The sequence below is a fragment of the Columba livia genome, chromosome 19 (assembly GCF_036013475.1).
Source record: "Columba livia isolate bColLiv1 breed racing homer chromosome 19, bColLiv1.pat.W.v2, whole genome shotgun sequence".
NCBI lineage: Eukaryota > Metazoa > Chordata > Aves > Columbiformes > Columbidae > Columba > Columba livia.
The window spans coordinates 8,598,344-8,613,558 of record NC_088620.1 but is presented as its reverse complement, the minus strand read 5'-3'; the positions used below and the strand labels follow the sequence as shown (position 1 = coordinate 8,613,558).

The 15,215-nt window shown below is 62.7% G+C and overlaps 1 protein-coding gene across 5 annotated transcripts; it reads right to left on the bottom strand.

The window, feature by feature from the left end:
• Nucleotides 1-38: 38 nt before the first annotated feature.
• AKNA (AT-hook transcription factor) lies at nucleotides 39-14,957 on the bottom strand. Of its 5 annotated transcripts, none has more exons than XM_065035967.1 (22): nucleotides 14,675-14,957; nucleotides 9,582-9,869; nucleotides 8,473-9,458; nucleotides 7,900-7,974; nucleotides 7,335-7,476; nucleotides 7,033-7,199; nucleotides 6,899-6,958; nucleotides 6,700-6,800; nucleotides 6,428-6,590; nucleotides 6,195-6,322; nucleotides 5,935-6,132; nucleotides 5,533-5,740; nucleotides 5,291-5,397; nucleotides 4,856-5,079; nucleotides 4,464-4,644; nucleotides 3,563-3,736; nucleotides 3,223-3,326; nucleotides 2,897-3,001; nucleotides 2,707-2,808; nucleotides 2,450-2,575; nucleotides 1,969-2,143; nucleotides 39-1,601 (listed from the first exon to the last, which is right to left on the bottom strand). In XM_065035967.1, the coding sequence occupies exons 1-22, from the start codon at nucleotides 14,940-14,942 to the stop codon at nucleotides 1,349-1,351; spliced, it is 4,335 nt and encodes a 1,444-aa protein (XP_064892039.1). In that variant the 5' UTR covers nucleotides 14,943-14,957; the 3' UTR covers nucleotides 39-1,348. The 5 variants fall into 5 exon arrangements, with proteins under 5 accessions (XP_064892039.1, XP_064892040.1, XP_064892043.1 ...); XM_065035968.1 differs by having other exon boundaries at nucleotides 1,969-2,140; XM_065035971.1 differs by having other exon boundaries at nucleotides 5,935-6,108.
• Between the last annotated feature and the right edge of the window lie 258 nt (nucleotides 14,958-15,215).

Below are 15,215 nucleotides of genomic sequence, written 5' to 3'. Positions count from 1 at the left end.
CGAGAAATGACTTCGGAAAGGAAGAAACACCCCGCAAGCCAACCAACCGTGTTTATTTTGTTCAAAAATAGGTGATTATCTTTGTATAAAATACCATCCAAATGGCTCTGCTGGTTATTACAAAATAGGAGATGCGGGAAAACAACATATTATTTCTTGGCTATGGCGTTTGGGATAAAAGACACAGAAATCCTCTTTAAAATGCCCCCCAAACCCACACATCTCCCCCCAAAGTGGGGGGCAGCCCCATTGCTGTCCCCACTCACTGTGCCGGTTGCAGGATTGGGGCTCAGTGGCTATTGAGCTTTTCGGGAGGTTCTGGACCTGAGTAACTCACCAGGGGTGTTAGCGACCCCCCCCCAAAATGAGGGTCTTCATACAAAAAAGTATTACAAAAATAAATAAGTTTGACAGGGGCACTTTAGGTAGGTCCTACACATAAACACAGCTGGGTTTCAGTGTCACTGCAGGGGATGGACGGGGGGGTTTGGCTGGACCCATCCTGCCCCTGCTTTGGTCTCATGGGGTGATTAGTTTTCTATCAACCCAAATCCCCTGGGTATCCCAAGAAAATCCCCAAATCCTTCATTTTTCTGCCCGGATGACACTGAGTGGCCACATCCAGCGACAGACAAAAAAATGAACAAACAAAACAAACCTCAAATGCCCTAAGGATTATGCTGGAAATTAAAAACAAAACATATGTGTCTATATATAGACACACACAAACACATATTATATATATTGTGGATCAACCCCAAAAGTGATTTAGCTGCTTGCTAGCTACCTTGAAGAAAAATAATTCACATGAAATCAGATAGAAAAAAGAGCTTTTCCCAGGGAGGACCCGGCTCAGTTCAAGTCCAAGGGCAGAGTGGAGGATGGAGGGGGGGACACGGGTTGCGCCCCGGGCATTGAGTCCTCAGCCTCAAGGCTGGGAAAAGGAATAATATAGAATAAAATAGGGAAATGTGGGTGTTTCTGCCCATACAGGCACAGAGGTAAACACAGCTGCCAACGGGGATCCACCTGGGTTGCAGGATGTCCTACACAAAGTAGGGGGTGGCACCTGCCTTGGGGGACACATCCAGGGGATGGTGCCCTCCTGCCGGGGCGCTGCAGGTCTTAGGACATCTCTGCCCTTTCCCTGCAGCTTGGATGGTCCTGCAAACAGACAGACAGATGGACAACCGATGCAGGTCTAAGGCAAGCGGGATGGGGCTGAGAGCAGAACCCTGTGGAGATGCCTCCAGCCCCACTGCTGCCCACAGATCTGGCAGATATGCTGATGGGGGAACCGTCCTCTTCCTTGTGGCCCCACCAAGGGCAGGGGGTTTCAGGAGGACCATCAGAAGAGGCAGGAGCCCCGCAGGGCCCGTGCCCGGCTCAGCTCGGTGGCCAGCGCCCGGCCCATGCGGGTGGTGGTGACCCCGACGCTCCGCGCAGCCTCCAGAGCCCGGCTTAGGGACCGGTCCAGCTCCTCCAGCCCCCCCCGGGCTGGGCAGTGGTGGGGGGCAGCAGCAGGAGGCTGTTCTGTGGGGTGCTGGGGGGAGACCCCAGCTGGGGTTGGAGCTGAGGTAGGTACCGCTGGGGAGCAGAAGCTGGAGAGAAGAAGGAGACACATGCTTTGGTGTGCTCTGTGGGCTGTGACCACCCCTCCCCAGGGCTCTGTGACCCCCCCATTGCCCAGAGCTCTGTGCTTTCCCCCCGCCTTGTTTCTCATGCCTCTCCCCGACCTCGTCCATCTCCAACCCCCAGCACCCATCTCCCTGTGCTCACCCCCATGTAGACCCCCGAAAAGGGAGCCAGGGGCTGTGTGATCCCCCTCCCCGTCCCTGTGAGCTGCCACCCAGGCTCTGCGGGCAAAGCAGCAGGTCCCTGGGGGGGCACAGCCCCTCCCGGGTTCAGCCTCCTCCCCAGGGAGATGCTGAACCCCCATATCGCCCCCCCACCGCAGAGCATCCTTACAGCACAGAGGGGACATAAGGCACTAGGGGGACAGGCGCCAGGCAGCCGATGGCGGTGGTGGCAGCGGTGGCAGCTGGGCTGGTCATCAAGTACCACAGTCCGGGATGCTCCAGCTTCTTGGCACGGGGACCAACACGGGAGCCTGGGGGGAATGTGCCACCGGGGACACGCTCTGCTGTGGGGACAAAGGTGGCCAGATGTCCTCGGGGTGTCAGATGTCCCCAGGGGTGTTAGATGTCCCCAGGGGGGTGCATCAAGTGGCAGCCCCAGGTGCACACCCCCATGCTATGCTGGGCTGTCACTTCTGGGTGGAAACACCCATGTCCCCTGGGAGTGGGTGGTGGCACCACCGGCTGTCACTTCTGTCCTCAAGCAGTGTGCCAGCACTGTGCCAGGTGTCTGAGGGTTGTTCCCTGTCCCCCCACACCAACCCCCATGAGGGGACAAGCCATGCCAAGCATGTGCCACCCCTGTCACCCACCGTGTGCAGCTCTGTCCCTGCCGTCAGGTGCTGGGGCACCCATGGGTGCCCGGCACGTGGCGCAGCGTGCCCTCCTTGGGGTGCTGTGCTGGGGCGGCCTCACAGCATCACCCACCCAGGAGCCGGCTGCGGAGAGAGGAGCAAGGGTGTTGGGGACTGTCCCCGTGCAGGACGAGCAGGGGTGGTGTGGGGGGCCACAACGGGGTGACCAAAGGGACACCCCAGAAGGGGCTCGGGTTGCTCCCGGGGTCACTCACTTGATGGTGTCCCACTCCTGTGGCACCGGGGGCACTCCTGGGTGTCCGGCTCTTCTCGGGGTGCCGGGGCAGCACGTGGTGTCACCGCCTGGTACCGTGTCCCTGTCAACACCCAGTGTCAGCACAGGGGGGACCCCAATGCAGGGGCAGCTCTCCTGAGCCCTAAGCACTGCCTGCTGCTGGCACCCACCTGTGTACTGTCCCCGAAATGTCACCACATCCGGGGGGCTCCCAGGGCTCTTGTGTGGGGAGGGGGTGGCCTGCGCCCTGGCGGAGGGGGGGTCCGACTTGGAGGCTGCAGCAAAGGAGGGAGGAGTTGGGGAGACCCAATGGGTTCTTGCCCCACATCCACAGGATTTGGCCCTGGGCTGAGCGCTGCTGTGTTCCACTGGGCCACCTGCCCTGTGCCATGGTCTCACAGCCCCCAGCACCCAGCTCCATTTGGGGCAGCGGTGCTCAGGGAGGAGCGTGTCCCCGCTGTCCCCTCCATACCCACCCCAGGGGAGTCCCACTTACTGGTGTCCAGCTCCGACCTGTCCCGCGGCAGCGATGCCGACCTCCCCCTCCTCACAGGAGGGACCCCAAGGGCCACCTGGCCCCGCGCTCGGGGACTCGGCTCCCTGTGGAGGGCACAGAGCCATTGTCAACAGACAGACACCTCATTGCCACCTCATGCATTTCCATCCCCACCACAGCCCAGCTGCCCATCCTCATGAGCCCAACCTCCCCGGGGCCACTGCAGAAACAGGACAACCTGGGGCTGGGGGTGTCCCCACACCCATGGGAAATGGTGCTGCCGCCAACCAGGGGTGGCTGCTGCCATGCCCCCCACCCCAGGGTCCCTCCTACCACGTACCCCGAACATGCTGTGTCCTTGGGAGATGATGAGCTGAGGGTCACTGGCTGCCTTCTGCCCGGGGGGGCACAGGGGGTGGCTTTTCCCTCGGGATGGCTGCGAGAATGGCGCAGACTCTCCTCCAGCCGCCGCCGCAGCCGCCGCACCTCGTCCCGCAGCGCCCGGATGGCCTGGCTGCACAGGACAGAGGCCACGGTGAGGGGTGCCCGCGGCCAGCCAGGCTGGGGGGAGCAGCCCTGGTGCCCCTGGACCCCACACCAGCCCCCCAGTCCCACTGGCCAAGACTGAACAGCTCAGGCTGTGATGCCCCACAAAGCCAAGCCTGGGGCTCAGGCTCAGCCAGCCCACACGTGTCAAGAGTTCAGAGGACTCAGCCCCAGCCCAGAGCCAGCCCTGCTAGAAGGGAAAAATCTGCTGCTGCCCAACGGAAGATGCTGGTGCCTTAGAACCACAGAATCACAGAACAGTTTGGTTGAAGGGACCTTCCCAGCTCCCCCAGTGCCAGCCCTGCCATGAGCAGGGACATCTTCACCAGCTCAGGTTGCTCAGAGCCCCGTCCAGCCTGGCCTGGGATGTCTCCAGGGATGGTTCATCCACCACCTCTCTGGCCAACCTGGGCCAGGCTCTCACCACCCTCAGGGCAACAATTTCTACCTCATGTCCAGCCTGAATCTCCCTCCTTTAGTTTAAAACCATCACCCCTTGTCCTATCACAACAGGCCCTGCTAAAAAGTCTGTCCCCATTTTTCTTATCGGCCCCTTTTAAGTCCAGGAAGACCACAATAAGGTCTCCCCGGAGCTTCTCTTCTCCAGGCTGAAAGAAGCCCCCAAAGCCTTTGGAGACTTGGTCTCTGTGTCATTTGGGGGGACTCAGCCCAGTCTGGGACACATGGACACTCACTCACGCTCCAGGCGGGAGCCCAGCAGGTCACAGTGAGACGGGTCGAGGGATGGCAGTTCGGAGGACAGCAGTTCAGGGAACAGTGGCTCTGGAGACAGAGGGGTGGTCGCCAGGTCCCTGGCCGTGCTCAGGGGGTGGCCGCCAGCGCTGGCGCAGCTTCTGCCTTCCGAGTCTGTGTGAGCTGGGGAGAAGGGGGGACAGTCAGAAGAGGTCGGCAGTGTAGGACAGGGGGGTGTCACCCCCAGAACAGACTGGGAGAGCAGAGCCAGCAAGCGGGGGGCACCCCCAGACCAGCATCCCAAGGGGGTTGGGGCACCCCATACATCAGAGCTGGTATTCCCCCAAATTTCTGTCCCTGGGGACACATCTCCCCACAAACGCTCTCTACTCACTGCTGTTGCCGTCGGGCCCCCCCTCGCTGCCCCCGCTCTCGGCCCAGCGGGCTGGCGAGCTGCTCTGTGAGGGGGTACTGGGGGGCTGGTGGGGCCCCCCTGTGCCATCCGTGGGGTAGATGCCCATCAGCGCCGGCTCGGGGGGATGCGCGGGTGCCTCTCTCTTCCACAGAGGACGGAGGGTGGTGGGGATGGGGATGGAGGGTTCCAGAGAGCCAGGGGTCCTGGGGAGGGGACAGGTGATGCAGGCAGCCCCCACAGCTTGTCCCCCCAGCCATGTGCCACCCAGCACATCCCCAGCCCCAACAGCACCCCGCCCCTGCTCCCCACCTCTCCCCCATTCCTGCTCCCCTTTGATGCCCCAAATTCCTCCAGACAGCCCACCCATGTCCCCAAATCGCCCCCCAGGGTGTGGGCAGGGACCCAGAGCCATACCCGGTGCCGGGGGGCCGGTGCTCGGGGGTGTGCACAGGGGGTGACACCCTGCTGGCCTCTGAGCCCATGAAGCCACTGTCCGTCTCTGGTGACACGATGCGCTGATCCTGCAGAGGCAGCAGGTGGGGCAGGATTGGTGCCCCACACCCCAGGACCCCCTGGCAGGGTCAGAGGTCCCCAGGACCCCCTGGCGAGGTCTGGGGGTGCTAGTGGATGGGGAACCTCAGTCTCGGGGGACTCACCTTGCGGAGACGGTGCTGGGTGACAGCGCTGCCCGCCCTGCTGCTGCGGTGGGACAGGGACACCCGTGGTGCCTCTGGAAGCCCCAGGGGAGGCTTGGTTGTGGCTGGTGGTTCCTCAGCGGTGACTGGGGACAGGTGGCCCTGTGTGCCTCCTCGCCATGGGGGCTCCTTGGGGGACAGTGGTGCTGCTCTCTGCTCCAGGGGGTGCCTGTGGGGAGAGGATGGAGCAGGAATAACAGGGCAGAGCAGCCCCAAATGTGGGAAAAGGCTCTGGTGCAGCCAGCTCTCCCATGGAGGCTGTTAACTCTGAAACCTATCAACGGCAGTGATGTAAAACCTGAGGCATGACATAAAACCTCCTGCTCACCCTGCCTGGGAGACTTGTGCGTCCACAACACTTACAAGGGGGAGGTCTCGAGGTCAGCCCCCTCCTCTAGTGACCGTGTCCTGCAGGGGACCTTGCTGGGGCTACCGTCCCCTGCCCTGGGCCCATCCACCTCCTCCAGGGACCCGCTCTCTGCCAGGCTCAGCTGCTCCAGGCTCAGCGACTCCGGCAAGGACTTGAAGTGCTTGTACCTGGGGGAGACCCATAGGCAGGAGCTGGTGGGGTTTGGGGACCCACTCTTTGCCTGCTCCCCCCATCCCCACACAGGGGCACTCACTGCGCCAGCAGGTCACCAAAATCCTCCTCCACTCGGAGCTGCTTGCGCCAGAGGGGCCGGGGCAGTCTCCCTGTCACCTCCTCGCTGTCTCCCACTGTCCCCCGGGGACCCTCCATCAGCACCGGGCTCTGCAGGGCACAGCAAAAAGGGGTCACAGAAGCACTCCCCGCCCCGAGGTGCAGCAGGGTGCCCCCGCCCCAGCATCTTCACACCCCCCAGCTTGCCCAGCTCACCTCGGGACGTGGGGAGTGGGCAGCCGGCGGTGGGGAAGGGGCTGTGGGGGAGCGGGGCTTGGCTGGGAGCTGCAGGGGGGGCTGCCCCCCGGCCCCCAGCTCCAGCCGCTCCTTCAGCTCCTCCAGCCGCAGCCCCAGCCAGAAAATCTCTCCTTCCACCACCCTGCAAGACAGCGACCATCAGTGCTGGGGTGACACAGAACCCCATAATGCGGGGGCTGGCAGAACTGTGGCTGGGGGCTCTGCCAGCGGGGAGGGGGACAAATACCAACCGGTCAGGGTCGAAGTCCCCCGAGTCCCCCGGGTGCTGCTGTCGGGCTTGCAGGTACGCCCGCTCCAGCGCGTCCTGCGCCTCCTTCAGCTTCCTGAACCTCTGCGGCACAAGGGTGGTGATGTCCCAGCCTGGTCCCTGCCACCCCCCAGCCCCACCGTGTGTCGCCAGTGCGGGGTGTCGGGAAGAGGCTCACACACCTGGAGCTGCTCCGGGGATGGGGGATTCCCTGCCCGGATCCAGTCTTCGAGGGCCTCAACCTATGTGAAGAAAAAGGGCTGAGCCCCCCGCCTGCTGCAGCCCCCCATCGCACATCCCCCCATCTGGGACCTGCCTGTGCCTGCAGCTTATGGGTCTGCCCTGCCAGCCTCTGTGTCAGCGGGGTCCCTGGGATCCCTGGGCAGCGACATGACCCTGGGCAGGTGGGGCAGCCCCACCTGGGTGAAGAGGGGGAATGATTTTGGGGTGATGACCCCCCATCTGATGGTGCTGCTGCTGGAGCTGCAAGAAAACACGAGGACAAGGTGATGCTGAGGACCCCCCCAGCACTAGTTCCCCCAGGGCGGGGAAGCAGTGACACCCCAAACCTGGGACAGGAGGGTGAGGAGCTGAAGAGGGGAACAGGGGGTGACCCACCTCCAGCTGGGGGGGCCGGGGTTGTGCTGAACGCCGCCGTGCTGGCCCGCGGGATGCTGAGGGACATGACGCGGCAGCCGGTGCCCACGGTGCCCGTGGCGAGGGGGTGGCTGGGCCGTGGCGGGTCGGCGTACAGGCTCACCTGGGGAGGGACAGGGGATTTGGGGCACCCACCCTGCACCGCAAAGCAGCCATCCCCATGGGGACAGCATGCAGGTGGGAGTGAGGATGGGGGTCACAGCTGGACACCATCCGTGCCTCAGTTTCCCCACCTGCTCAGTGGTGCAGGAGGCAGTGAGGGTGACAGCACTGCCATTTTGGAGCTGTTTTGGCTCAGCCCCCTGCCTGGCGCAGAGGGGAGCCCGCTGCTTGCGGGGGGGGGGCACAGCAGCCCCCCGGTTTTGCTGTGGGCTCTGTGGCAGCCTCACCCCCGCTCCCTGGGCTGGGGTGGCTAAACCGCAGCTCCCCAAGAGGAAAAGTGGGGCGAGGGGGGAGGAAGACACCCCTGGGGAGGGGGAGCAGAGCGGGGAGCTCCCCCCGCAGCCGTCCCAGCCCCAGCACCCACCCTGGCACCCAGGCGCAGCTGGTCGATGGTGTTCTCAGCCTCCGCGTACTTGGTCAGCAGCTTGTGGTAGTCATCCTGCGGAGAGGGGACACACAGCAGGTGACGGCACCGGGTGCAGGGGACAGGGGTTCAAGGGAGGCTGGGTGGGGGTCCCATGGATTGGGGGCAGCCTGGGGTGCAGAAACCTGTTGCCCAAAGCACCCAGCTGGCACAGATGTGGCCCTGGTTTCACTGAATGGGGGTGACCCTCTCCTCCAGGGGACAGAAGGGCAGCCCAGGGGACAAGCATCGCAGGCGAAGAGCACTGTGGGAGGGCACAGGCATCCTTGGAGGGGACATGAGCATCCCAAGCATCCCTGCCTCCAGCCTGAGCACTGCCTGGATCCCTGCCTGCATCTCTGCCTGCTCACCAGCCCCTGCGCAGGGTTGGGAAGGGATGAGCAGTCCCACACCCCTCCATGGGTGACACAGGGACAGCTCATGGGACTGGTAATCTGCAGCCCATGGTCCCCACCAACCCCAGAGACCCTCCCAGTCAGGCCTCTCCGGCTGAACTTGGGAGCTGGGTGTTACCTGGAGCTGCTGCACCAGCGCGGTGGCTTGTCGGGGGGACCTGAACTCCTGTGGCAGCCCGGCGGTGGCAGTGGGGGGCTCGGGGGGGACACCCTCCCCACTGCTCAGCAGCACCTCCCGCACAATTTCGGCTGGGGACTTGAAGCCGACGGGGCCCCTCGGGGCTGCGGGGTTGGGGGGCAGTGCTCGGCCCCGTGGTGGCCGGTAGCTCTGGTCGATCTTCACCCGCGCCGCCACCTTGGAGAGGTCAGGCAGGGGGTGGTTGAGCCGCCCCCGGCCATACTGGGTGTACTGGGTGCCACTGGCTGTGCCGGTCCCCAGTCCTGAGGGACCTCTCATCCCCTTGTCACCCACGTGCCGCTGTCGGGGGCTCAGGGACCGCGATGGCCGGCCAGGCTGGGGCAGCAGCACCGCGGGTGTCACTTTCTTGGGCACCTGTGACCTGTTGTGCAGTTGGGGTGCAGGGGGGGGCCCAGCACCCAGGGGCTCCTCGGTGGGTGCTGAGTCAGGGGTGCCAGGGGCTGGCAGCCCTGTCCCAGTCAGCTGGGACTTGGGGACAGGATCGACGCTGGTGGCATCACAGAGGTCGTTGTCGGAGAGGTGCAGCTGGAGGCTCCGGCTTGGGGTCCAGCCCTGCCTGTGTCCCCTACCGGTGTTCCCAGACGTGTCCCAGCCCCGGTGCCGGTGGGAGGGGGTGGTGGGGCTGTGGCTGACATCTGACAGCCCTGAGATGTCACCACCGTCCGTGCTGCAGCCGTGGGGCTGGCAGAGAGCCCGGCCACCCCGCAGCACCTCGGGGCTGCCGCTGGACCCTGAGCCCCACCGGCCCTCGTAGGAGAGCTCAGCATAAGGGTCCCCATCACTCTCTGCCCCCCAGGGCCCCTCATCCCCCCTGGAACTGCCCCGCTCCTCCTCCTCCAGGTGCTGCCGGGGGTGCCAGGGACTCTCCTCCACCAGGGACCCCTCCTCCAGGTCCTCGCTGTGTCCTGCAAAACACCCACGCAGCGGGGCTGCCACCAGCTGGCCGGTGTCCCCGGTCCCCTCACAGCCCCCCCGGCTCCAGCAGCTCCTGGGACACCCGGGTCCCTCCATGAAGGGGGAGGACTCACCCCACGGTGGGCTCCTGGCATCCTCCCCCAGGCCAATGACCCCGTCCTCATCCATGCGCCTTTCAAAGTCGTCGTCGTCGTCTTCCTCCTCCTCCTCCTCCTCCTCTCCCTCCCAGCGCGTCAGCTCTGTTTGTGTCCAGCGCAGCCATGGTGCCGGGCTGGCCATGGCCCGCGGGCACCGCGTCACTGTCACTTGTGCCGCTTCATGTCCCAGCAGCAGTGGTGGCGGGCTGGGGACCTCCTTGTTGTAAATGTAGGTCACATCATCGCTGCCTCGTCCTGGCGGGGCTGAGGGAGAGGGAGGGATGCTCAGTGGGACACCATGGGCAAGTTTGAGGTCCCCCCACCCTGTTGCCAGGGCTTCACCTGTCCCCCAGGTCCTGGGGACAAGAACAACCCCTCACAATGGCAGGTGACACCCTCAGGACACCCTGCGTCCCACTATCAGGACAAGGAAGCCAGAGCTGCTGCATCCCTCATGGCCGCAATGGTTCCCAGAGCCCCCCAGGGCCACCCCAAAAGGCATTTCCCCCAGAGACCGGGGGCACCCAGCCTGTGACAGCACCCTCCAGATGTCACCATGGCCAGGCAGCCATGGCCTGGGGACCATCAGCGGTGCCACCCCGGCACAGGACAGGGATGGAGGGGCAGGAGCACCCCAAGGTCCCTTTGGCTCTGGGGGCTGACAGTGAGAGGGATCACGGTCGAGGCCTCGCACACTCACTACACTGATGACCTAAAAGCAGGAGCTCGCCCTCGCTCCGCTCCTCGGGGTGCCGGCGTTCCCCGAGCCACAGCAGCGGATGGAGAGGCACCAGATGCCGAAAACCCAACCATGGGGCGGGTGATGAGAAACGGGGTTTTCCCAGCAACATTGCTGCGGCTGGATTTGAGCCCCCGCACCTCAGTTTTGGCCATGGGGTGCTGGAGGAGGCAGCTGCCAACGTGCTGGTACTGAACACTATGCTGGCATCACCAGCATCACCCCACAGCATCCCCACCCCAACGCCCGAGTGTGGCGGAGCAACCAGCCCCAGGAGGGATGCACTCACCCCGTACCAGCATCCCCCCAACATCCCCATCGCCATGACCCCATTGGGGGTCCCCAAGTACCCCAAAACCTCCCTGCGCCTGCGGGGTAGCTGAGCTTTTGCAGAAGTAGGAAAACCACGCTCGGTGCTTCCTGCAAATTTGCAGGCGGCCGCAAGATTTTTAACCCCATCAAGCCCTGCGTGGCAGGGGCCCATCCCTCCTTCCGTGCTGCTTTTCATTAAAACCTTCACTTTTTTAGGCCAGTTTGGAGCAAAACGCCAAAGTAAAATGGGGTGGATCCCTGAAACCAAAAGTCATTGGGATGAGGGTCCTCCAGGAGGACAAGCAGCCCCAAAATTCAGCGATATGGCCCCAGAATTCAGCCCATATCCTGAATTTCCAAGGGGGGTCCACCTGGGCCCCACCCCAAGATGCTCCTGGCGTCCCAGGAAACACTGCGGCCGTAACCAGGCACCCCGTGCGTCCTGGCACATTTGTAAGTGGCAATTAATCCAGCTCGTTACTGTGTAATTAGTGGCACGCGGAGGAGAGCTTGCGCAAACTCTGCCTGCTAACAAAACCACAGCTTGGTCCCTGGGGTGCCTGCATTTAGCTGGGGGGGTGCTGTGGTGATCTGGGGGTGCTGCTGGCATGAGGATGGTGGTGATGAGTAGCATGGTCCAGGAAAGTCCTCTAAGCTGCCCCAAAGCCTCAGATCCACAAGGCCCCTGCTTTAAATCCCGCTATTAGTGGGGTTTTGGGTTTTTATTCAGGTGCCAATTGGCATCAGGGTCCTCAGGCATCGTCGTGCTCCCAGCCCTGCCTGCATCCCTGTGGCTTTATGGGCAGGGAGCAAACCTTGAAACATCCCTTAGGGTCTTGGAAACCTCCCGGAGAGTTTGCAGAAGGTTTTTTTTCCCTGTACGCTGGCCAGGCAACTGCACTTTCTGCACCTGGAGATGCTCACAGCTTCTCTTGCCTCCAGGGAGGACGGGGTTGCCCATGGGATGCTTCAGGCTCTGCAGCTTCTCAACGCAGCTTAAAGCGCGATTTTGGCTTTAGCCCCTCTCTGAGGTGGGATGTTTCCAGCCCCAAGCCCTTTCCTGCATCCCGGGCCAGAGAAGCAGCACAACAACGTGCCCCCCAGCCCACCTCAAGCCCCACAGCACCCCTGGGAGTTGAGGAGCCTCAAATAGCAGCCCCAGCTTGGGGAAAGGAGCCTGTGGGTCCCAGGGTTAAAACGTTTCCTACCCAGTTTGGCCAGGCTGGTGCCTGGATCATCCTAACACGTACGCCATAGGTTGTCACCCCCTTTCTAAGCAGCATCCCCCCAGCTGCACTGCCCACAACAGCTGCAGTCCACAGGGTCTTGCAAATCCAGCCACGTCTATCAGCTTCCCAAAAAGTCCCTCCACTGATGGTCACGGTGGTGAGAGAGAAAAATCCAGGGTTTTATTTTCCCCTTTAAGTGAGTTGCTCGCTGTTATTGGTAGCGCAGAAGAGCTTGAAGAACCATGTGGTTACGCATTCGGGAACCACAAAGCAAATGCAAACAAAGGGCTAAAAAGAAACTTAAAAGCATCAGCTGGAAAATGTCTTTTACACTTGAACTCTTCTCTGCCCGAGACCCTCGGACTTGAATTCTGCCTTGGGGGGTGCTCGGGGTTGTGATGAGCGCTGCCAGGTCTTAGCTTGTCCATGTCCCCTCATCTATGATCCCCTCCACAGGCAGCTTCATGCTCGGCCACTGGGACCCTGTTCAGTGCTATGGGACAGGGACGTGCAGGGCTGAGACCGCCAAACTCATTGCACGAGTGACGCAGAAGAACAGCGTTGAGGTCGAGGCCCCGTCACCACTTCTGGGTTTATCGGTGGTGACAGCAAAGGAGATGCCGCATCCACAGCCCCAGGGCTCGCTCGGTGACATCGGGGGGGGGGTGACAGGGCTGCTGTCACTCTGCCTTCGCTGCTTCATCAACCCTGCACACAGCAGGCGGGTTGTGGGGGGCTCTAAGCCCCCACTTCCATCCCTGTGGCTTGAAGGCCACATCCCTTGAGTGATGGAGAATAACCCACCCTGTGCCCCAAAAGAAAATTGCCATCCATCGCCTGGGAGGGGGGTTAAAGACCCCCCCGAGTCCCAGACGGGCACGAATGTGCCCGTCTGGGACTCGGGGGGGTCTTTAACCCTCCTCCTGGGCAGAGGATGGATATTCTATGTTCCTGAACCACCAGCTTATCTCCCAGAGGTGCTGGGCACCCCTATCCCTGTAGGGATCCACTAAAAAGACCTGGCTAAAAAGCTCTGCAGCCCGAGGCTCTGCAGGAGATGCTGTATAAAAACACACATCTTTTTCTGCTTGAGCGTCTAAAAAGCCCCTCGCAGGAGCGGCACGTTAGCGTTCTCACCCGAAACATCTCTTTTGGAGGGGTAAAGCAGCCAGAACGGCCTCTATTTGGAACTTGGCAAGGGGCATCTGCACTCCAGGAGGGAGGAATTCCTGGTTTATAAACCCTTTTTTATTTTTAAAGCCCACAGAGTCTCGTTTTTATGAGCGTGAAAGAGAGCAGAGAAGCGGAAACGCCGCTTTCTTAGTTTGCGCCGTTTCTAAGACAAGGGAGAAACCATCAGAGTGAGGAGGAGCTCGACAAACCCTCCTCATCCTCTGAAATCACACACGTCTGTTACTACACCATTGCTCTCAAGCCCATGTGCCCCCAAGTCCCTCTGCATGGAGGGGCCGTTTCCCCCCCAGCTCCCCTGAGCCAGTACATCCCCACATATGGGAACCAAAACCCCACGGAAACGGCAAAAACGGCTTCTCTGCATCACTCACATCAGAGCGAAGACTCATGGCAGGGCAGGAAGCTGCACCCACGGCCACTTTTCTACCTCCTACCCAACACAGGGCCCTGTCCTCATTTGGGACAGTGTTGTCCCCAGGTCCTGTGGGTTTACATTCTGGGGTTGAACCCCAATCTGTCTGCTGGAGCTGGGGGCTGCTGACGGCCATAATGCCTGTGAAGAGCGGCCTTAAGGATTAATCCCTGTCTGCAGAGAGCTGCCACCAAGCCGGTGGCACAGAGATCCCTTCTTATCTCAGAGGTGGCAGGGGACATGGGAGGGCGGTGGGGGACACGGGAGGGCAGCCAGTCCTGAGCAGTGTGTGGTGGGGTTATAACCAGCAAACAGCATCATGCATCGACTGCTAAACCCTCCGGGGAGTCCATAAACCCCCCCTGCCTGAACCGTTCTGAATGGGTGCTGCAGAGCAAGGGAAACCCACGACACCCACGGGCACCCGCTGACTTTAAGGAACGCAGCTGCCCTTTAAATAAAACAAGGAACTGAAGCTGAAGGTAGCTCTTGCAACTTCCTCGGAGGAGCCGCAGGCAGCGACACGGCCTCGTGTCCCGCAACCTCCGCGCTTGGCTTCGTGCCGCCCTTCGTGGCCGCGGCCACACCAGCCTGATGAAACCCTCCCGAAATCTGCGCACAAGCCGGGCGGCAGATTCGACCTTGGGCGGGGAGGAAGCACCGGAATAAGGAAAGTTATGACAAGTTTTGCCTTGGGCCATGAAGGCTCTGATGGCGTGGGCAGGACACATGTTGGCGATGAGCGACACAGCAGCATGTCCCGCGCCCTCCCGCTGCATCTCCGCAGCCACAGGGACCCTGGTGGGGCTGGGGGTTCCCCGTCTCCGTCCAAGGACCTCAACCACCTCCCAGCTGTGAGTCAGCCCTGCCAGAGCCGGGCTCAGCAGAGCCGGAGGGTGGTAGACGCGGCCCCCAGGATGGGGCCAGCCCTGAGAGCCCCCAGCTGTACATCCAGCGGTGCCCCCAGCGGTGCCCCCTCCTTCCCTCCAGCTGCAGCAGGCGCCTTGCAGCGAGCAGCCGCGCAGCGCTGGCCCCACGCCCCGAGCCAGCCCCGGCCCCCCGAATCACAGCTGGGGCGGCACATCTGGCCCCGGGGGCACCGCTGGAGGGGAACCGCTGGAGGGGAACCGCTGGAGGGGGCCCCCCGCCCCGCGCATGCAACAGCTGCCCCGCGGCCGCTCACCTGCAGGGTGGGCGCGACTGGTCCCTCCTCGCCCGCTGCTGTGCGGCTCCGCACGGCGGCCCCGGCCCTGTTCCCGTTCCCGGCTCCGTTCCCGTTCCCGGCTCCGCTCGCCGCCGCCGCCGCCGCCGCCTCCCGGCCCGGCCCCGCCGGACAATAGCGGGTCCCGCCGGCGGCGGAGGTGGGCGGGGCCTGCGCCCTCATTAACATCCCTCCCGCTCCTAGCCAATCCGCGCACGCCGCCGAGCGGGGACCGGAAGGCTATTAGCATAAACCCGCCCCTCCCCTATATTTGCATAACGAGAAGCAGGCAGCCAATCAGAGCCGCGGCTTAAGGTTCTCATTGTCATAATTTATGCAGCGCGGGCACCCCCTGCTGGGGCGCGGCGGGGCCGCGGTTGCCCCATTCCGGGGGATGTCCAGCGGGGACGGGAATGGAGTGTCCCCTTCCCGGGCCCGGGGTAGCTTTTCCCATCGCCACCTCATGGCGGTGCTGGAGAATGCTTTACCTTCCTACCCGCCATGTCCCAGCCCCGAAGAAGCC